The 22110-nt window shown below is 42.3% G+C and overlaps 1 protein-coding gene across 1 annotated transcript in view; it reads left to right on the top strand.

Annotated features, from left to right (window-relative positions):
- The window catches only part of LOC135475004 (putative ATP-dependent RNA helicase TDRD12), a 93913-nt gene that overhangs the window by 32617 nt on the left and 39186 nt on the right, over positions 1–22110 (top strand). Inside the window, exon 14 of the mRNA XM_064754727.1 lies at positions 21764–21893. Within this exon, the coding sequence (XP_064610797.1) occupies positions 21764–21893 (130 nt within the window). The remainder of the gene's footprint in view (positions 1–21763; positions 21894–22110) is intronic.

Raw genomic sequence — 22110 nt, 5'->3', positions numbered from 1 at the left:
TCTGGCAGGCTTGGTGATAACTAAGCTTAGCCTAGTTCCCATCCAGGTGTTGAAGGACAGCCGGTTCTTGCAGGCTTGGTGATAAGCTAGCTTAACCATGTTTTCATCAAGGTGCTGTAGGACAACCAGCTTCTGCAGGCTTGGTGATAAGTAAGCTGAGCCTAGTTCTCATCCAGGTGTTGAAGGACAGCTGGCTCTCACAGTCTTGGTTATAACTAAGCTTACCTTAGTACTCATCCAGGTGCTGAAGGACAGCTGGCTCCCGCATGCTTGGTGATAACTAAGCTTAGCCTAGTTCTCATCCAGATGCTGAAGGACAGCAGGCTCCTGCAGACTTGGTGATAACTAAGCTTAGCCTAGTTCTCATCCAGATGCTGAAGGACAGCAGGCTCCTGCAGGCTTGGTGATAACTAAGCTTAGCCTAGTTCTCATCGAGGTGCTGAAGGACACCTCCCCCCCCCCCCCTCCCCACAGACTTGATGATAACTAAGCTTAGCCTAGTTCTGATCCAGATGCTGAAGGACAGCCGGCCCCCGCAGACTTAGTGATAACTAAGCTTAGCCTAGTTCTGATCCAGATGCTGAAGGACAGCTGGCTCCTGCAGGCTTGGTGATAACTAAGCTTAGCCTAGTTCTCATCCAGGTGCTGAAGGACAGCTGGCTCCCGTGGGCTTGGGGATAACTAAGCTTAGCCTAGTTCTCATCCAGATGCTGAAAGACAGCCGGCTCCGGCAGGCTTGGTGATAACTAAGTTTAGCCTAGTTCTCATCGAGGTGCTGAATGACAGCCGGCTCCCACAGACTTGATGATAACTAAGCTTAGCCTAGTTCTGATCTAGATGCTGAAGAACAGCCAGCTCCGGCAGGCTTGGTGATAACTAAGTTTAGCCATGTTCTCATTCAGGTGCTGAAGAACATCCGGCTCCGGCAGGCTTGGTGATAACTAAGTTTAGCCTAATTCTCATCGAGGTGCTGAATGACAGCCGGCTCCCACAGACTTGATGATAACTAAGCTTAGCCTAGTTCTGATCTAGATGCTGAAGAACAGCCGGCTCCGGCAGGCTTGGTGATAACTAAGTTTAGCCTAGTTCTCATCCAGGTGCTGAAGGACAGCCGGATCCCACAGACTTGATGATAACTAAGCTTAGCCTAGTTCTGATCTAGATGCTGAAGGACAGCTAGCTCCTGCAGGCTTGGTGATAACTAGGTTTAGCATAGTTCTCATCGAGGTGTTGAAGGACAGCTGGTTCCCGCGGGCGTGGTGATAGCTAAGCTTAACGGTGTTTTCGGAAAAGTAAATGTGTGAAAATAACTGTACTTTCATGGAATCTTGATTAAAATTGAGGATGTAAATGTAAAAAATCATTAATATTATTAAAATTTGTGCACAGTCAACACATACATGTAACAACCAAGCAAGGGATTTTGTTACAGATATTTTTATTGTGAACTACTGGTAGAATTATTCTCAGCTGAGCCACAGTATATATACTATATACTTGTATGTAAGTAGGGGAATATTGCCGATTCATCAGGTTTGTCAGCTATTTATTACTTAAATGAGCTTGTCCAATTGTAACACATTTATAATAAGTTCTTTCACTCTAATGTACTGGATTAAGTATTGCAAAGGTTTTGAACAGCTCATGTAACATGCAAATAGGGAGGATATCAGAAATTCTGCAGACTGTGTGCATATTAACTACCTTTCATGTAACAAGCAGCTCAAATGAAGCTATGCATCTGAATGTCTATTTCTTTAGACTAAGTTTGGTAGGAGTGACATTGGTCGCTTCCCTCTCAATGGAACAAATTCACCACTTTTGTGACTGACAACTTGCAAGGGTATTTCTATTCTTTATGACCTGGTCACACCTACACCTATAACTAGTTAAGACTAAAGAAATTATAATCTTTGTGAATCTTGGATGATCTTGACAAATTGGTTGAGCTTAGTGCAAGCTGTGTAGCAGCATCGCAAATAATCTGCATGAATTATATGCACATTTTTGCCAGTGAGCGCAGCTGATTTCGTGATTACAATTTACTATTGTAAGCAGGATTCCGACAAGGTTTGAAGGGTCAGATTGTAAGGAGTATTCTGACACGGTTTGAAGTCAGGTTGTAAGTAGGATTCCGACAAGGTTTGAAGGGTCAGATTATAAGCAGGATTCCGACATGGTTTGAAGGGTCAGATTGTAAGCAGTATTCCGACAAGGTTTGAAGGGTCAGATTGTAAGTAGTATTCCGACAAGGTTTGAAGGGTCAGATTGTAAGTAGAATTCAGACAAGGATTGTAGGGTCAGATTGTAAGTAGGATTCCGACACGGTTTGAAGGGTCAGATTGTAAATAGGATTCCGACCCTTCTGACACGGTTTGAAAGGTCGGATTGTAAGGAGGATCTCGACAAGGTTTGAAGGGTCAGATTGTAAGTAGGATTCTGACAAGGTTTGAAGGGTCAGATTGTAAGTAGGATTCCGACACGGTTTGAAAGGTCAGATTGTAAGAAGGATTCCGACAAGGTTTGAAGTGTCAGATTGTAAGTAGGATTCCGACAAGGTTTGAAGGGTCAGATTATAAGTAGGATTCCGACAAGGTTGGAAGGGTCAGATTGTAAGTAGGATTCCGACAAGTTTTGAAGGGTCAGATTATAAGCAGGATTCCGACAAGGTTTGAAGGGTCAGATTGTAAGTAGGATTCCGACAAGGTTTGAAGGGTCATATTGTAAGTAGGATTCCGACACGGTTTGAAAGGTCAGATTGTAAGGAGGATCCCGACAAGGTTTGAAGGGTCAGATTGTAAGTAGGATTCTGACAAGGTTTGAACGGTCAGATTGTAAGTAGGATTCCGACAAGGTTTGAAATGTCAGATTGTAAGGAGGATTCCGACAAGGTTTCAAGGGTCAGATTGTAAGTAGGATTACGACAAGGTTTGAAGGGTCATATTGTAAGTAGGATTCCGACAAGGTTTGAAGTGTCAGATTGTAAGCAGGATTCCGACAAGGTTTGAAGGGTCAGATTGTAAGTAGGATTCTGATAAGGTTTGAAGTGTCAGATTGTAAGCAGGATTCCGACAAGGTTTGAAGGGTCAGATTGTAAGTAGGATTCCGACGAGGTTTGAAGGGTCTGATTATAAGCAGGATACCTACACGGTTTGTAGGGTCAGATTGTAAGCAGTATTCCGACAAGGTTTGAAGGGTCAGATTGTAAATAGGATTTCGACAAGATTCGAAGGGTCAGATTGTAAGCAGGATTCCAACACGGTTGGAAGGGTCTGATTATAAGCAGGATTCCGACAAGGTTTGAAGGGTCAGATTGTAAGCAGGATTCCAACACGGTTTGAAAGGTCAGATTGTAAGCATGATTCCAACACGGCTTGTAGGGTCAGATTGTAAGTAGGATTCCGACAAGGTTTGTAGGGTCAGATTATAAGCAGGATTCTGACAAGGTTTGTAGGGTCAGATTGTAAGTAGGATTCCGACACGGTTTGAAGGGTCAGATTATAAGCAGGATTCCGACAAGGTTTGAAGGGTCAGATTGTAAGTAGGATTCCGACAAGGTTTGAAGGGTCAGATTGTAAGCAGGATTCCGACACGGTCTGTAGGGTCAGATTGTAAGCAGGATTCCCACAAGGTTTGAAGGGTCTGATTATAAACAGGATTCCGACAAGGTTTGAAGGGTCAGATTGTAAGTAGGATTCCAACACGGTTTGAAGGGTCAGATTGTAAGCAGGATTCCGACAAGGTTTGAACGGTCAGATTGTAAGGAGGATTCCGACAAGGTTTGAAGGGTCAGATTGTAAGTAGGATTCCGACAAGGTTTGAAAGGTCAGATTGTAAGCAGGATTCCGACAAGGTTTGAAGTGTCAGATTGTAAGTAGGATTCCGACAAGGTTTGAAGGGTCAGATTGTAAGTAGGATTCCGAAAAGTTTTGAAAGGTCAGATTGTAAGGAGGATTCCGACAAGGTTTGAAGGGTCAGATTGTAAGTAGGATTCCGACAAGGTTTGAAGGGTCAGATTGTAAGTAGGATTCTGACAAGGTTTGAAGGGTCAGATTGTAAGTAGGATTCCGACAAGGTTTGAAGGGTCAGATTGTAAGTAGGATTGCGCCAAGGTTTGAAGGGTCAGATTGTAAATACGATTCCAACAAGGTTTGAAATGTCAGATTGTAAGGAGGATTCAGACAAGGTTTGAAGTGTCAGATTGTAAGCAGGATTTCGACAAGGTTTGAAGGGTCAGATTGTAAGTAGGATTCCGACGAGGTTTGAAGGGTCTGATTATCAGCAGTATTCCCACATGGTTTGAAGGGTCAGATTGTAAGTAGGATTACGACAAGGTTTGAAGGGTCAGATTGTAAGTAGGATTCCGACACGGTTTGAAGGGTCTGATTATAAGCAGGATACCGACAAGGTTTGTAGGGTCAGATTGTAAGTAGGATTCCGACACGGTTTGTAGGGTCAGATTGTAAGTAGGATTCTGACAAGGTTTGAAGGGTCAGATTATAAGCAGTATTCCGACAAGGTTTGAAGGGTCAGATTGTAAGTAGGATTCCGACAAGGCTTGAAGGGTCAGATTATAAGCATAATTCCAACACGGTTTGTAGGGTCAGATTATAAGTAGGATTGCGACGAGGTTTGTAGGGTCAGATTGTAAGTAGGATTCCCACATTGTTTGTAGGGTCAGATTGTAAGCAGTATTCTGACAAGGTTTGAAGGGTCAGGTTGTAAGTAGGATTCCGACAAGGTTTGAAGTGTCAGATTGTAAGTAGTATTCCGACAAGGTTTGAAGGGTCAGATTGTAAGTAGGATTCCGACAAGGTTTGAAGGGTCAGATTGTAAGTAGGATTCCAACACGGTTTGAAGGGTCAGATTGTAAGCAGAATTCCGACAAGGTTTGAAAGATGAGATTGTAAGGAGGATTCCGACAAGGTTTGAAGGGTCAGATTGTAAGTAGGATTCCGACAAGGTTTGAAAGGTCAGATTGTAAGCAGGATTCCGACAAGGTTTGAAGTGTCAGATTGTAAGTAGGATTCCGACAAGGTTTGAAGGGTCAGATTGTAAGTAGGATTCCGAAAAGGTTTGAAAGGTCAGATTGTAAGGAGGATTCCGACAAGGTTTGAAGGGTCAGATTGTAAGTAGGATTCCGACAAGGTTTGAAGGATCAGATTGTAAGTAGGATTCTGACAAGGTTTGAAGGGTCAGATTGTAAGTAGGATTCCGACAAGGTTTGAAGGGTCAGATTGTAAGTAGGATTGCGCCAAGGTTTGAAGGGTCAGATTGTAAATAGGATTCCAACAAGGTTTGAAATGTCAGATTGTAAGGAGGATTCAGACAAGGTTTGTAGGGTCAGATTGTAAGTAGGATTCTGACAAGGTTTGAAGTGTCAGATTGTAAGCAGGATTTCGACAAGGTTTGAAGGGTCAGATTGTAAGTAGGATTCCGACAAGGTTTGAAGGGACTGATTATCAGCAGTATTCCCACATGGTTTGAAGGGTCAGATTGTAAGTAGGATTACGACAAGGTTTGAAGGGTCAGATTGTAAGTAGTATTCCGACACGGTTTGAAGGGTCTGATTATAAGCAGGATACCGACAAGGTTTGTAGGGTCAGATTGTAAGTAGGATTCCGACACGGTTTGTAGGGTCAGATTGTAAGTAGGATTCTGACAAGGTTTGAAGGGTCAGATTATAAGCAGTATTCCGACAAGGTTTGAAGGGTCAGATTGTAAGTAGGATTCCGACAAGGCTTGAAGGGTCAGATTATAAGCATAATTCCAACACGGTTTGTAGGGTCAGATTATAAGTAGGATTGCGACGAGGTTTGTAGGGTCAGATTGTAAGTAGGATTCCCACATTGTTTGTAGGGTCAGATTGTAAGCAGTATTCTGACAAGGTTTGAAGGGTCAGGTTGTAAGTAGGATTCCGACAAGGTTTGAAGTGTCAGATTGTAAGTAGTATTCCGACAAGGTTTGTAGAGTCAGATTGTAAGTAGGATTCTGACAAGGTTTGAAGGGTCAGATTGTAAGTATGATTCCGACAAGGTTTAAAGTGTCAGATTATAAGCAGGATTCTGACAAGGTTTGTAGGGTCAGATTATAAGCAGTATTCCGACAAGGTTTGAAGGGTCAGATTGTAAGTAGTATTCCCACACGGTTTGAAGGGTCAGATTATAAGCAGGATTCTGACAAGGTTTGTAGGTTCAGATTGTAAGCAGTATTCCGACAAGGTTTGAAGGGTCAGATTGTAAGCAGTATTCCGACAAGGTTTGAAGGGTCAGATTGTAAGCAGAATTCCAACACGGTTTGTAGGGTGAGATTGTAAGTAGTATTCCGACAAGGTTTGAAGGGACAGATTGTAAGTAGTATTCCGACAAGGTTTGAAGGGTCAGATTATAAGTAGGATTCCGACAAGGTTTGAAGGGTCAGATTATAAGCAGGATTCTGACAAGGTTTGTAGGGTCAGATTGTAGGCAGGATTCCGACAAGGTTTAAAGGGTCAGATTGTAAGTAGGATTCTGACACGGTTTGAAGGGTCAGATTGTAAGTAGGATTCCGACACAGTTTGTAGGGTCAGATTATAAGCAAGATTCCGACAAGGTTTGAAGGGTCAGATTGTAAGTAGGATTCCGACACGGTTTGAAGGGTCAGATTGTAAGTAGGATTCCGACAAGGTTTGAAGGGTCAGATTGTAAGTAGGATTCCGACAAGGTTTGAAGGGTCAGATTGTAAGTAGGATTCCGACACGATTTGTAGGGTCAGATTATAAGCAGGATTCTGACAAGGTTTGTAAGGTCAGATTGTAAGCAGGATTCTGACAAGGTTTGAAGGGTCAGATTATAAGCAGGATTCCGACAAGGTTTGAAGGGTCAGATTATAAGCAGGATTCCGACAAGGTTTGAAGGGTCAGATTGTAAGTAGCATTCCGACACAGTCTGAAGGGTCTGATTATAAGCAGGATTCCGACAAGGTTTGAAGGGTCAGATTGTAAGTAGGATTCCGACAAGATTTGAAGGGTCATATTGTAAATAGGATTCCGACACAGTTTGAAGGGTCTGATTATAAGCAGGATTCCGACAAGGTTTGAAGGGTCAGATTGTAAGTAGGATTCTGACAAGGTTTGAAGGGTCAGATTATAAGCAGGATTCCGACAAGGTTTGAAGGGTCAGATTATAAGCAGGATTCCCACAAGGTTTGAAGGGTCAGATTGTAAGTAGGATTCCGACACTGTTTGAAGGGTCTGATTATAAGCAGGATTCCGACATGGTTTGTAGGGTCAGATTGTAAGTAGTATTCTGACAAGGTTTGAAGGGTCAGATTGTAAGTAGGATACCGACAAGGATTGTAGGGTCAGATTGTAAGGAAGATTCCGACACGGTTTGAAGGGTCGGATTGTAAGCAGGATTCCGACAAGGTTTGAAGTGTCAGATTGTAAGTAGGATTCCGACAAGGTTTGAAGTGTCAGATTGTAAGTAGGATTCCGACAAGGGTTGAAGGGTCAGATTGTAAGCAGGATTCCGACAAGGTTTGTAGGGTCAGATTGTAAGTAGGATTCCGACAAGTTTTGAAGGGTCAGATTATAAGCAGGATTCTGACAAGGTATGAAGTGTCAGATTGTAAGGAGGATTCCGACAAGGTTTGAAGGGTCAGATTGTAAGTAGGATTCCGACAAGGTTTGAAAGGTCAGATTATAAGCAGGATTCCAACACGGTTTGTAGGGTCAGATTGTAAGGAGGATTCCGACAAGGTTTGAAGGGTCAGATTATAAGCAGTATTCTGACAAGGTTTGAAGTGTCAGATTGTAAGTAGGATTCCGACAAGGTTTGAAGCGTCAGATGGTAAGCAGGATTCCGACAAGGTTTGTAGGGTCAGATTGTAAGTAGGATTCCGACAAGGTTTGAAGGGTCAGATTATAAGCAGGATTCTGACAAGGTATGAAGTGTCAGATTGTAAGCAGTATTCCGACAAGGTTTGAAAGGTCAGATTATAAGCAGGATTCCAACACGGTTTGTAGGGTCAGATTGTAAGGAGGATTCCGACAAGGTTTGAAGGGTCAGATTGTAAGCAGTATTCCGACAAGGTTTGAAGGGTCAGATTGTAAGTAGTATTCCGACAAGGTTTGAAGGGTCAGATTGTAAGCAGGATTCCGACAAGGTTTGCAGGGTCAGATTGTAAGTAGGATTCCGACAAGGTTTGAAGGGTCAGATTATAAGCAGGATTCCGACAAGGTATGAAGTGTCAGATTGTAAGCAGTATTCCGACAATGTTTGAAGGGTCAGATTGTAAGCAGTATTCTGACAAGGTTTGAAGGGTCAGATTGTAAGTAGGATTTCGACAAGGTTTGTAGGGTCAGATTGTAAGTAGGATTCCGTCAAGGTTTGAAGTGTCAGATTATAAGCAGGATTCTGACAAGGTATGAAGTGTCAGATTGTAAGCAGTATTCCGACAAGGTTTGAAAGGTCAGATTATAAGCAGGATTCCAACACAGTTTGTAGGGTCAGATTGTAAGGAGGATTCCGACAAGGTTTGAAGGGTCAGATTGTAAGCAGTATTCCGACAAGGTTTGAAGGGTCAGATTGTAAGTAGTATTCTGACAAGGTTTGTAGGGTCAGATTATAAGCAGGATTCTGACAAGGTGTGAAGGGTCAGATTGTAAGCAGGATTCTGACAAGGTTTGTAGGGTCAGATTGTAAGTAGGATTCCGACAAGGTTTGAAGGGTCAGATTATAAGCAGGATTCCGACAAGGTATGAAGGTTCAGATTGTAAGTAGGATTCTGACAAGGTTTGAAGGGTCAGATTGTAAGTAGGATTCCGACAAGGTTTGAAATGTCAGATTGTAAGCAGTATTCCGACAAGGTTTGAAGGGTCAGATTGTAAGTAGTATTCTGACAATGTTTGAAGGGTCAGATCGTAAGCAGTATTCTGACAAGGTTTGAAGGGTCAGATTATAAGTAGGATTCCGACAAGGTTTGAAGGGTCAGATTAGAAGCAGGATTCCAACACGGTTTGTAGGGTCAGATTTTAAGTAGGATTCCGACAAGGTTTGAAGGGTCAGATCGTAAGCAGTATTCCGACAAGGTTTGTAGGGTCAGATTGTAAGGAGGATTCCGACAAGGTTTGAAGGGTCAGATTGAAAGTAGTATTCTGACAAGGTTTGAAGGGTCAGATTGTAAGCAGTATTCCGACAAGGTTTGAAGGGTCAGATTATAAGCAGGATTCCAACACGGTTTGAAGGGTCAGATTGTAAGTAGTATTCTGACAAGGTTTGAAGGGTCAGATCGTAAGCAGTATTCTGACAAGGTTTGAAGGGTCAGATTGTAAGCAGTATTCCGACAAGGTTTGAAGGGTCAGATTATAAGTTGGATTCCGACAAGGTTTGAAGTGTCAGATCGTAAGTAGGATTCCGACAAGGTTTGAAGGGTCAGATTATAAGCAGAATTCCAACACGGTTTGTAGGGTCAGATTTTAAGTAGGATTCCGACGAGGTTTGAAGGGTCAGATTATAAGCAGTATTCCCACATGGTTTGTAGGGTCAGATTATAAGCAGAATTCCAACACGGTTTGTAGGGTCAGATTATAAGTAGGATTGCGACGAGGTTTGTAGGGTCAGATTGTAAGTAGGATTCCCACATTGTTTGTAGGGTCAGATTGTAAACAGTATTCTGACAAGGTTTGAAGGGTCAGATTGTAAGTAGGATTCCGACAAGGTTTGAAGTGTCAGATTGTAAGTAGTATTCCGACAAGGTTTGTAGAGTCAGATTGTAAGTAGGATTCTGACAAGGTTTGAAGGGTCAGATTGTAAGCAGGATTCCGACAAGGTTTCTAGGGTCAGATTGTAAGTAGTATTCTGACAAGGTTTGAAGGGTCAGATTATAAGCAGGATTCTGACAAGGTATGAAGTGTCAGATTATAAGCAGGATTCCGACAAGGTTTGAAGTGTCAGATTGTAAGCAGTATTCCAACAAGGTTTGAAAGGTCAGATTATAAGCAGGATTCCGACAAGGTTTGAAGGGTCAGATTGTAAGCAGGATTCCGACAAGGTTTGTAGGGTCAGATTATAAGTAGGATTCCGACAAGGTTTGAAGGGTCAGATTATAAGCAGGATTCTGACAAGGTATGAAGTGTCAGATTGTAAGCAGTATTCCGACAAGGTTTGAAAGGTCAGATTATAAGCAGGATTCCAACACGGTTTGTAGGGTCAGATTGTAAGGAGGATTCCGACACGGTTTAAAGGGTCGGATTGTAAGCAGGATTCCGACAAGGTTTGAAGTGTCAGATTGTAAGTAGGATTCCGACAAGGTTTGAAGTGTCAGATTGTAAGCAGGATTCCCACAAGGTTTGTAGCGTCAGATTGTAAGTAGGATTCCGACAAGGTTTGAAGGGTCAGATTATAAGCATGATTCTGACAAGGTATGAAGTGTCAGATTGTAAGCAGTATTCCTACAAGGTTTGTAGGGTCAGATTATAAGCAGGATTCCAACACGGTTTGTAGGGTCAGATTGTAAGGAAGATTCCGACAAGGTTTGAAGGGTCAGATCGTAAGCAGTATTTCGACAAGGTTTGAAGGGTCAGACTGTAAGTAGGGTTCCGACAAGGTTTGAAGGGTCAGATTGTAAGCAGGATTCCGACAAGGTTTGTAGGGTCAGATTGTAAGTAGGATTCCGACAAGGTTTGAAGGGTCAGGTTATAAGCAGGATTCTGACAAGGTATGAAGTGTCAGATTGTAAGCAGTATTCCGACAAGGTTTGAAGGGTCAGATTGTAAGCAGTATTCCGACAAGGTTTGAAGGGTCAGATTATAAGCAGGATTCCAACACGGTTTGAAGGGTCAGATTGTAAGTAGTATTCTGACAAGGTTTGATAGGTCAGATCGTAAGCAGTTGAAGGGTCAGATTGTAAGCGGTATTCCGACAAGGTTTGAAGGGTCAGATTATAAGTAGGATTTCGACACGGTTTGAAGGGTCAGATTGTAAGGAGGATTCCGACAAGGTTTGAAGTGTCAGATTGTAAGCAGGATTCCGACAAGGTTTGTAGGGTCAGATTGTAAGTAGGATTCCGACAAGGTTTGAAGGGTCAGATTATAAGCATGATTCTGACAAGGTATGAAGTGTCAGATTGTAAGCAGTATTCCGACAAGGTTTGTAGGGTCAGATTATAAGCAGGATTCCAACACGGTTTGTAGGGTCAGATTGTAAGGAAGATTCCGACAAGGTTTGAAGGGTCAGATTGTAAGCAGTATTCCGACAAGGTTTGAAGGGTCAGATTGTAAGTAGTATTCCGACAAGGTTTGAAGGGTCAGATTGTAAGCAGGATTCCGACAAGGTTTGTAGGGTCAGATTGTAAGTAGGATTCCGACAAGGTTTGAAGGGTCAGATTATAAGCAGGATTCTGACAAGGTATGAAGTGTCAGATTGTAAGCAGTATTCCGACAAGGTTTGAAGGGTCAGATTGTAAGCAGTATTCCGACAAGGTTTGAAGGGTCAGATTGTAAGCAGTATTCCGACAAGGTTTGAAGTGTCAGATTGTAAGTAGGATTCCGACAAGGTTTGTAGGGTCAGATTGTAAGTAGGATTCCGACAAGGTATGAAGTGTCAGATTGTAAGCAGTATTCCGACAAGGTTTGAAAGGTCAGATTATAAGCAGGATTCCATCACGGTTTGTAGGGTCAGATTGTCAGGAGGATTCCGACAAGGTTTGAAATGTCAGATTGTAAGCAGTATTCCGACAAGGTTTGAAGGGTCAGATTATAAGTAGGATTCCGACAAGGTTTGAAGGGTCAGATTAGAAGCAGGATTCCAACACGGTTTGTAGGGTCAGATTTTAAGTAGGATTCCGACAAGGTTTGAAGGGTCAGATCGTAAGCAGTATTCCGACAAGGTTTGTAGGGTCAGATTGTAAGGAGGATTCCGACAAGGTTTGAAGGGTCAGATTGTAAGTAGTATTCTGACAAGGTTTGAAGGGTCAGATTGTAAGCAGTATTCCGACAAGGTTTGAAGGGTCAGATTATAAGCAGGATTCCAACACGGTTTGAAGGGTCAGATTGTAAGTAGGATTCCAACACGGTTTGAAGGGTCAGATTATAAGTAGGATTTCGACACGGTTTGAAGAGTCAGATTGTAAGTAGGATTCCGACAAGGTTTGAAGGGTCAGAATATAAGTAGGATTCCGACAAGGTTTGAAGGGTCAGATTGTAAGCAGGATTCCAACACGGTTTGAAGGGTCAGATTGTAAGGAGGATTCCGACAAGGTTTGAAGGGTCAGATTGTAAGTAGTATTCTGACAAGGTTTGAAGGGTCAGATCGTAAGCAGGATTCCAACACGGTTTGAAGGGTCAGATTGTAAGCAGTATTCCGACAAGGTTTGAAGGGTCAGATTGTAAGTAGTATTCTGACAAGGTTTGAAGGGTCAGATCGTAAGCAGTATTCTGACAAGGTTTGAAGGGTCAGATTATAAGTAGGATTCCGACAAGGTTTGAAGGGTCAGATTGTAAGTAGTATTCTGACAAGGTTTGAAGGGTCAGATTAGAAGCAGGATTCCAACACGGTTTGTAGGGTCAGATTGTAAGGAGGATTCCGACAAGGTTTGAAGGGTCAGATTGTAAGCAGTATTCCGACAAGGTTTGAAGGGTCAGATTGTAAGTAGTATTCTGACAAGCTTTGAAGGGTCAGATTGTAAGCAGTATTCCGACAAGGTTTGAAGGGTCAGATTATAAGTAGGATTCGGACAAGCTTTGAAGGGTGAGATTGTAAGCAGGATTCCGACAAGGTTTGAAGGGTCAGATTGTAAGGAGGATTCCAACAAGGTTTGAAGGGTCAGATTATAAGCAGGATTTCGACAAGGTATGAAGGGCCTGATTGTAAATAGTATTCTGACAAGGTTTGAAGGGTCAGATTGTAAGGAGGATTCCGACAAGGTTTGAAATGTCAGGTTGTAAGTAGGATGCAGACAAGGTTTGAAGGGTCTGATTATAAGCAGGATACCGACAAGGTTTGTAGGGTCAGATTGTAAGTAGGATTCCGACACGGTTTGAAGGGTCGGATTGTAAGCAGGATTCCGACAAGGTTTGAAGTGTCAGATTGTAAGTAGGATTCCGACAAGGTTTGAAGTGTCAGATTGTAAGGAGGATTCCGACAAGGTTTGAAATGTCAGATTGTAAGCAGTATTTTGACAAGGTTTGAAGGGTTAGATTGTAAGCAGTATTCCGACAAGGTTTGAAGGGTCAGATTATAAGTAGGATTCCGACAAGGTTTGAAGGGTCAGATTAGAAGCAGGATTACAACACGGTTTGTAGGGTCAGATTTTAAGTAGGATTCCGACAAGGTTTGAAGGGTCAGATCGTAAGCAGTATTCCGACAAGGTTTGTAGGGTCAGATTGTAAGGAGGATTCCGACAAGGTTTGAAGGGTCAGATTGTAAGTAGTATTCTGACAAGGTTTGAAGGGTCAGATTGTAAGCAGTATTCCGACAAGGTTTGAAGGGTCAGATTATAAGCAGGATTCCAACACGGTTTGAAGGGTCAGATTGTAAGTAGTATTCTGACAAGGTTTGAAGGGTCAGATCGTAAGCAGTATTCTGACAAGGTTTGAAGGGTCAGATTGTAAGCAGTATTCCGACAAGGTTTGAAGGATCAGATTATAAGTAGGATTTCGACACGGTTTGAAGGGTCAGATTGTAAGTAGGATTCCGACAAGGTTTGAAGGGTCAGAATATAAGTAGGATTCCGACAAGGTTTGAAGGGTCAGATTGTAAGCAGGATTCCAACACGGTTTGAAGGGTCAGATTGTAAGGAGGATTCCGACAAGGTTTGAAGGGTCAGATTGTAAGCAGTATTCCGACAAGGTTTGTAGGGTCAGATTGTAAGTAGGGTTCCGACAAGGTTTGAAGGGTCAGATTGTAAGCAGGATTCCGACAAGGTTTGTAGGGTCAGATTGTAAGTAGGATTCCGACAAGGTTTGAAGGGTCAGGTTATAAGCAGGATTCTGACAAGGTGTGAAGTGTCAGATTGTAAGCAGTATTCCGACAAGGTTTGAAGGGTCAGATTGTAAGTAGGATTCTGACAAGGTTTGAAGTGTCAGATTGTAAGTAGGATTCCGACAAGGTTTGAAGGGTCAGATTGTAAGCAGGATTGCGCCAAGGTTTGAAGGGTCAGATTGTAAATAGGATTCCATCAAGGTTTGAAATGTCAGATTGTAAGGAGGATTCAGACAAGGTTTGTAGGGTCAGATTGTAAGTAGGATTCCGACAAGGTTTGAAGGGTCAGATTATAAGCATGATTCTGACAAGGTATGAAGTGTCAGATTGTAAGCAGTATTCCTACAAGGTTTGTAGGGTCAGATTATTAGCAGGATTCCAACACGGTTTGTAGGGTCAGATTGTAAGTTGGATTCTGACAAGGTTTGAAGGGTCAGATTGTAAGCAGTATTCCGACAAGGTTTGAAGGGTCAGATTATAAGTAGGATTCGGACAAGCTTTGAAGGGTCAGATTGTAAGCAGGATTCCGACAAGGTTTGAAGGGTCAGATTGTAAGGAGGATTCCAACAAGGTTTGAAGGGTCAGATTATAAGCAGGATTTCGACAAGGTATGAAGGGCCTGATTGTAAATAGTATTCTGACAAGGTTTGAAGGGTCAGATTGTAAGGAGGATTCCGACAAGGTTTGAAATGTCAGGTTGTAAGTAGGATGCAGACAAGGTTTGAAGGGTCTGATTATAAGCAGGATACCGACAAGGTTTGTAGGGTCAGATTGTAAGTAGGATTCCGACACGGTTTGAAGGGTCGGATTGTAAGCAGGATTCCGACAAGGTTTGAAGTGTCAGATTGTAAGTAGGATTCCGACAAGGTTTGAAGGGTCAGATTGTAAGGAGGATTCCGACAAGGTTTGAAATGTCAGATTGTAAGCAGTATTCTGACAAGGTTTGAAGGGTTAGATTGTAAGCAGTATTCCGACAAGGTTTGAAGGGTCAGATTATAAGTAGGATTCCGACAAGGTTTGAAGGGTCAGATTAGAAGCAGGATTACAACACGGTTTGTAGGGTCAGATTTTAAGTAGGATTCCGACAAGGTTTGAAGGGTCAGATCGTAAGCAGTATTCCGACAAGGTTTGTAGGGTCAGATTGTAAGGAGGATTCCGACAAGGTTTGAAGGGTCAGATTGTAAGTAGTATTCTGACAAGGTTTGAAGGGTCAGATTGTAAGCAGTATTCCGACAAGGTTTGAAGGGTCAGATTATAAGCAGGATTCCAACACGGTTTGAAGGGTCAGATTGTAAGTAGTATTCTGACAAGGTTTGAAGGGTCAGATCGTAAGCAGTATTCTGACAAGGTTTGAAGGGTCAGATTGTAAGCAGTATTCCGACAAGGTTTGAAGGGTCAGATTATAAGTAGGATTTCGACACGGTTTGAAGGGTCAGATTGTAAGTAGGATTCCGACAAGGTTTGAAGGGTCAGAATATAAGTAGGATTCCGACAAGGTTTGAAGGGTCAGATTGTAAGCAGTATTCCGACAAGGTTTGAAGGGTCAGATTGTAAGTAGGGTTCCGACAAGGTTTGAAGGGTCAGATTGTAAGCAGGATTCCGACAAGGTTTGAAGGGTCAGATTGTAAGTAGGATTCCGACAAGGTTTGAAGGGTCAGGTTATAAGCAGGATTCTGACAAGGTGTGAAGTGTCAGATTGTAAGCAGTATTCCGACAAGGTTTGAAGGGTCAGATTGTAAGTAGGATTCTGACAAGGTTTGAAGTGTCAGATTGTAAGTAGGATTCCGACAAGGTTTGAAGGGTCAGATTGTAAGCAGGATTGCGCCAAGGTTTGAAGGGTCAGATTGTAAATAGGATTCCATCAAGGTTTGAAATGTCAGATTGTAAGGAGGATTCAGACAAGGTTTGTAGGGTCAGATTGTAAGTAGGATTCCGACAAGGTTTGAAGGGTCAGATTATAAGCAGGATTCTGACAAGGTATGAAGTGTCAGATTGTAAGGAGTATTCCTACAAGGTTTGTAGGGTCAGATTATTAGCAGGATTCCAACACGGTTTGTAGGGTCAGATTGTAAGTTGGATTCTGACAAGGTTTGAAGGGTCAGATTGTAAGCAGTATTCCGACAAGGTTTGAAGGGTCAGATTGTAAGTAGGGTTCCGACACGGTTTGAAGGGTCAGATTGTAAGCAGGATTCCGACAAGGTTTGTAGGGTCAGATTGTAAGTAGGATTCCGACAAGGTTTGAAGGGTCAGGTTATAAGCAGGATTCTGACAAGGTGTGAAGTGTCAGATTGTAAGCAGTATTCCGACAAGGTTTGAAGGGTCAGATTGTAAGCAGTATTCCGACAAGGTTTGTAGGGTCAGATTATAAGTAGGATTCCGACAAGGTTTGAAGGGTCAGATTGTAAGTAGGATTCCGACAAGGTTTGAAGGGTCAGATTGTAAGTAGGATTCCGACAAGGTTTGAAGGGTCAGATTGTAAGTAGGATTCCGACAAGGTTTGTACGGTCAGATTGTAAGTAGGATTCCGACAAGGTATGAAGTGTCAGATTGTAAGTAGGATTCCGACAAGGTATGAAGTGTCAGATTGTAAGCAGTATTCCGACAAGGTTTGAAAGGTCAGATTATAAGCAGGATTCCATCACGGTTTGTAGTGTCAGATTGTCAGGAGGATTCCGACAAGGTTTGAAATATCAGATTGTAAGCAGTATTCCGACAAGGTTTGAAGGGTTAGATTGTAAGCAGTATTCCGACAAGGTTTGAAGGGTCAGATTATAAGTAGGATTCCGACAAGGTTTGAAGGGTCAGATTAGAAGCAGGATTCCAACACGGTTTGTAGGGTCAGATTTTAAGTAGGATTCCGACAAGGTTTGAAGGGTCAGATCGTAAGCAGTATTCCGACAAGGTTTGTAGGGTCAGATTGTAAGGAGGATTCCGACAAGGTTTGAAGGGTCAGATTGTAAGTAGTATTCTGACAAGGTTTGAAGGGTCAGATTGTAAGCAGTATTCCGACAAGGTGTGAAGGGTCAGATTATAAGCAGGATTCCAACACGGTTTGAAGGGTCAGATTGTAAGTAGTATTCTGACAAGGCTTGAAGGGTCATATCGTAAGCAGTATTCTGACAAGGTTTGAAGGGTCAGATTGTAAGCGGTATTCCGACAAGGTTTGAAGGGTCAGATTATAAGTAGGATTTCGACACGGTTTGAAGTGTCAGATTGTAAGTAGGATTCTGACAAGGTTTGAAGGGTCAGAATATAAGTAGGATTCTGACAAGGTTTGAAGGGTCAGATTGTAAGCAGGATTCCAACACGGTTTGAAGGGTCAGATTGTAAGGAGGATTCCGACAATGTTTGAAGGGTCAGATTGTAAGCAGTATTCCGACAAGGTTTGAAGGGTCAGATTGTAAGTAGTATTCTGACAAGGTTTGAAGGGTCAGATCGTAAGCAGTATTCTGACAAGGTTTGAAGGGTCAGATTATAAGTAGGATTCCAACATGGTTTGTAGGGTCAGATTGTAAGGAGGATTCCGACAAGGTTTGAAGGGTCAGATTGTAAGCAGTATTCCGACAAGGTTTGAAGGGTCAGATTGTAAGTAGTATTCGGACAAGGTTTGAAGGGTCAGATTGTAAGCAGTATTCCGACAAGGTTTGAAGGGTCAGATTATAAGTAGGATTCCGACACGGTTTGAAGGGTCAGATTGTAAGCAGGATTCCGACAAGGTTTGTAGGGTCAGATTGTAAGGAGGATTCCGACAAGGTTTGAAGGGTCAGATTATAAGCAGGATTTCGACAAGGTATGAAGGGTCTGATTGTAAATAGTTTCTGACAAGGTTTGAAGGGTCAGATTATAAGCAGGATTCCAACAAGGTTTGTAGGGTCAGATTGTAAGTTGGATTTTGACAAGGTTTGAAGGGTCAGATTAAAAGTAGGATTCGGACAAGGTTTGAAGGGTCAGATTGTAAGCAGTATTCTGACAAGGTTTGAAGGGTCAGATTGTAAGTAGGATTCCGACAAGGTTTGTAGGGTCAGATTGTAAGTAGGATTCCAACAATGTTTGAAGGGTCAGATTGTAAGTAGGATTCTGACAAGGTATGAAGTGTCAGATTGTAAGCAGTTTTCCGACAAGGTTTGAAATGTCAGATTATAAGCAGGATTCCATCACGATTTGTAGGGTCAGATTGTCAGGAGGATTCTGACAAGGTTTGAAATGTCAGATTGTAAGCAGTATTCCGACAAGGTTTGAAGGGTCAGATTGTAAGTAGTATTCTGACAAGGTTTGTAGGGTCAGATTATAAGCAGGATTCTGACAAGGTGTGAAGGGTCAGATTGTAAGCAGGATTCCGACAAGGTTTGTAGGGTCAGATTGTAAGTAGGATTCCGACAAGGTTTGAAGGGTCAGATTATAAGCAGGATTCCGACAAGGTATGAAGGTTCAGATTGTAAGTAGGATTCTGACAAGGTTTGAAGGGTCAGATTGTAAGTAGGATTCCGACAAGGTTTGAAATGTCAGATTGTAAGCAGTATTCCGACAAGGTTTGAAGGGTCAGATTGTAAGTAGTATTCTGACAAGGTTTGAAGGGTCAGATCGTAAGCAGTATTCTGACAAGGTTTGAAGGGTCAGATTATAAGTAGGATGCAGACAAGGTTTGAAGGGTCAGATTGTAAGCAGTATTCCGACAAGGTTTGAAGGGTCAGATTATAAGTAGGATTCCGACAAGGTTTGAAGGGTCAGATTAGAAGCAGGATTCCAACACGGTTTGTAGGGTCAGATTTTAAGTAGGATTCCGACAAGGTTTGAAGGGTCAGATCGTAAGCAGTATTCCGACAAGGTTTGTAGGGTCAGATTGTAAGGAGGATTCCGACAAGGTTTGAAGGGTCAGATTGTAAGTAGTATTCTGACAAGGTTTGAAGGGTCAGATTGTAAGCAGTATTCCGACAAGGTTTGAAGGGTCAGATTATAAGCAGGATTCCAACACGGTTTGAAGGGTCAGATTGTAAGTAGTATTCTGACAAGGTTTGAAGGGTCAGATCGTAAGCAGTATTCTGACAAGGTTTGAAGGGTCAGATTGTAAGCGATATTCCGACAAGGTTTGAAGTGTCAGATTATAAGTAGGATTTCGACACGGTTTGAAGGGTCAGATTGTAAGTAGGATTCCGACAAGGTTTGAAGGGTCAGAATATAAGTAGGATTCTGACAAGGTTTGAAGGGTCAGATTGTAAGCAGGATTCCAACACGGTTTGAAGGGTCAGATTGTAAGGAGGATTCCCACAAGGTTTGAAGGGTCAGATTGTAAGCAGTATTCCGACAAGGTTTGAAGGGTCAGATTGTAAGTAGTATTCTGACAAGGTTTGAAAGGTCAGATCGTAAGCAGTATTCTGACAAGGTTTGAAGGGTCAGATTATAAGTAGGATTCCGACAAGGTTTGAAGGGTCAGATTGTAAGTAGTATTCTGACAAGGTTTGAAGGGTCAGATTAGAAGGAGGATTCCAACACGGTTTGTAGGGTCAGATTGTAAGGAGGATTCCGACAAGGTTTGAAGGGTCAGATTGTAAGCAGTATTCCGACAAGGTTTGAAGGGTCAGATTGTAAGTAGTATTCTGACAAGGTTTGAAGGGTCAGATTGTAAGCAGTATTCCGACAAGGTTTGAAGGGTCAGATTATAAGTAGGATTCGGACAAGCTTTGAAGGGTCAGATTGTAAGCAGGATTCCGACAAGGTTTGTAGGGTCAGATTGTAAGGAGGATTCCGACAAGGTTTGAAGGGTCAGATTATAAGCAGGATTTCGACAAGGTATGAAAGGTCTGATTGTAAATAGTATTCTGACAAGGTTTGAAGGGTCAGATTGTAAGTAGGATTTCGACAAGGTTTGAAATGTCAGATTGTAAGCAGGATTCCGACAAGGTTTGTATGGTCAGATTGTAAGTTGGATTCTGACAAGGTTTGAAGGGTCAGATTATAAGTAGGATTCCGACAAGGTGTGAAGGGTCAGATTGTAAGCAGGATTCCGACAAGGTTTGTAGGGTCAGATTGTAAGTAGGATTCCGACAAGGTTTGAAGGGTCAGATTATAAGCAGGATTCCGACAAGGTATGAAGGTTCAGATTGTAAGTAGTATTCTGACAAGGTTTGTAGGGTCAGATTGTAAGTAGGATTCCGAAAAGGTTTGAAGGGTCAGATTGTAAGCAGTATTCCGACAAGGTTTGAAGGGTCAGATTGTAAGCAGTATTTCGACAACGTTTGAAGGGTCAGATTGTAAGGAGGATTCCGACAAGGTTTGAAGGGTCAGATTGTAAGTAGGATTCCGACAAGGTTTGTAGAGTCAGATTGTAAGTAGGATTCCGACAAGGTTTGAAGGGTCAGATTATAAGCAGGATTCCAACACGGTTTGAAGGGTCAGATTGTAAGCAGTATTCCGACAAGGTTTGAAAGGTCAGATTAGAAGCATGATTCCAACACGGTTTGTAGGGTAAGATTTTAAGTAGGATTCCGACAAGGTTTGAAGGGTCAGATCGTAAGCAGTATTCCGACAAGGTTTGAAGGGTCAGATTGTAAGCAGGATTTTGACAAGGTTTGAAGGGTCAGATTGTAAGTATAATTCCAACAGGTTTTGAAGGGTCAGATTGTAAGTAGGATTCAGACAAGGTTTGAAGGGTCAGATTGTAAGTAGGATTCCGACAAGGTTTGAAGGGTCAGATTGTAAGTAGGATTCCGACAAGGTATGAAGGGTCAGGTTGTAAGTAAGATTCCGACAAGGTTTGAAGGGTCAGATTATAAGCAGGATTCCGACAAGGTATAAAGGTTCAGATTGTAAGTAGTATTCTGACAAGGTTTGTAGGGTCAGATTGTAAGTAGGATTCCGAAAAGGTTTGAAGGGTCAGATTGTAAGTATAATTCCAACAGGTTTTGAAGGGTCAGATTGTAAGTAGGATTCCGACAAGGTATGAAGGGTCAGGTTGTAAGTAAGATTCTGACAAGGTTTGAAGGGTCAGATTGTAAGTAGGATTCCGACAAGGTTTGAAGGGTCAGATTGTAAGTAGGATTCCGACAAGGTTTGAAGGGTCAGATTATAAGCATAATTCCAACACGGTTTGAAGGGTCAGGTTGTAAGTAAGATTCCGACAAGGTTTGAAGGGTCAGATTGTAAGTAGGATTCCGACAAGGTATGAAGGGTCAGGTTGTAAGTAAGATTCCGACAAGGTTTGAAGGGTCAGATTGTAAGCAGGGTTCCGACATGATTCCGACAAGTTTTGAAGGGTCAGATTGTAAGGAGGATTCCGACAAGATTCTGACAAGGTTTGAAGGGTCAGATTGTAAGTAGGATTCCGACACGGTTTGAAGGGTCAGATTATAATCAGGATTCCGACGAGATTCCGACAAGTTTTGAAGGGTCATATTGTAAGCAGGATTCCGACAAAGTTTGAAGGGTCGGATTGTAAGTAGGATTCCGACAAGGTTTGTAGGTTCAGTTTAAGTGTGGTGGCAAACAGGATCTTGGGTTTCAAGTGGGATATGTTGGGCACATTTGACCTCAATGAAAAGATCACTGTGAATCATAGAGGTCATGGGTAGTCTTAACTGGTGTGACCTTTACCTTTACTTGATTGAATGGATCACATATTACACATCCTATTTTCAAATAACTTAAAATGTTCCTCTATGTGCATGTTGAATAAATGTTGGAAATTATTACACAATAGAAAACTTCCTCACATACTGTTCTGTCCGAGACACATGATTTCTGTCAGTTGTCCTGGGTTTGGCTCATTCTGGACAGCATTAAGATATGGACAGTTTTGTGTTTTTCAGCTTGGGGGGTACTCTTTGGTTAGACCCCTTTGTGGAGAGAGTTTATCATGAGACCATCAAGGTGACCACCACCAACACACAGATCCGAACCTTACTCATACGCAGAGGCTACGCCATTGAAAATCCACAGGTAATTAGAGTACCGTAGAGCTAAACACACAGGTACATGTAAGGTGACCACCACCAACACACAGATCCAGACCTTACTCATACGCAGAGGCTACGCCATTGAAAATCCACAGGTAATTAGAGTACCATAGAGCTAAACACACAGGTACATGTAAGGTGACCGCCACCAACACACAGATCCAGACCTTACTCATACGCAGAGGCTACGCCATTGTAAA

This window comes from Liolophura sinensis, chromosome 9 (genome assembly GCF_032854445.1).
Source record: "Liolophura sinensis isolate JHLJ2023 chromosome 9, CUHK_Ljap_v2, whole genome shotgun sequence".
NCBI lineage: Eukaryota > Metazoa > Mollusca > Polyplacophora > Chitonida > Chitonidae > Liolophura > Liolophura sinensis.
The sequence above is the reverse complement of the archived record's forward strand: the minus strand, read 5'-3'. Positions and strand labels throughout refer to the sequence as shown.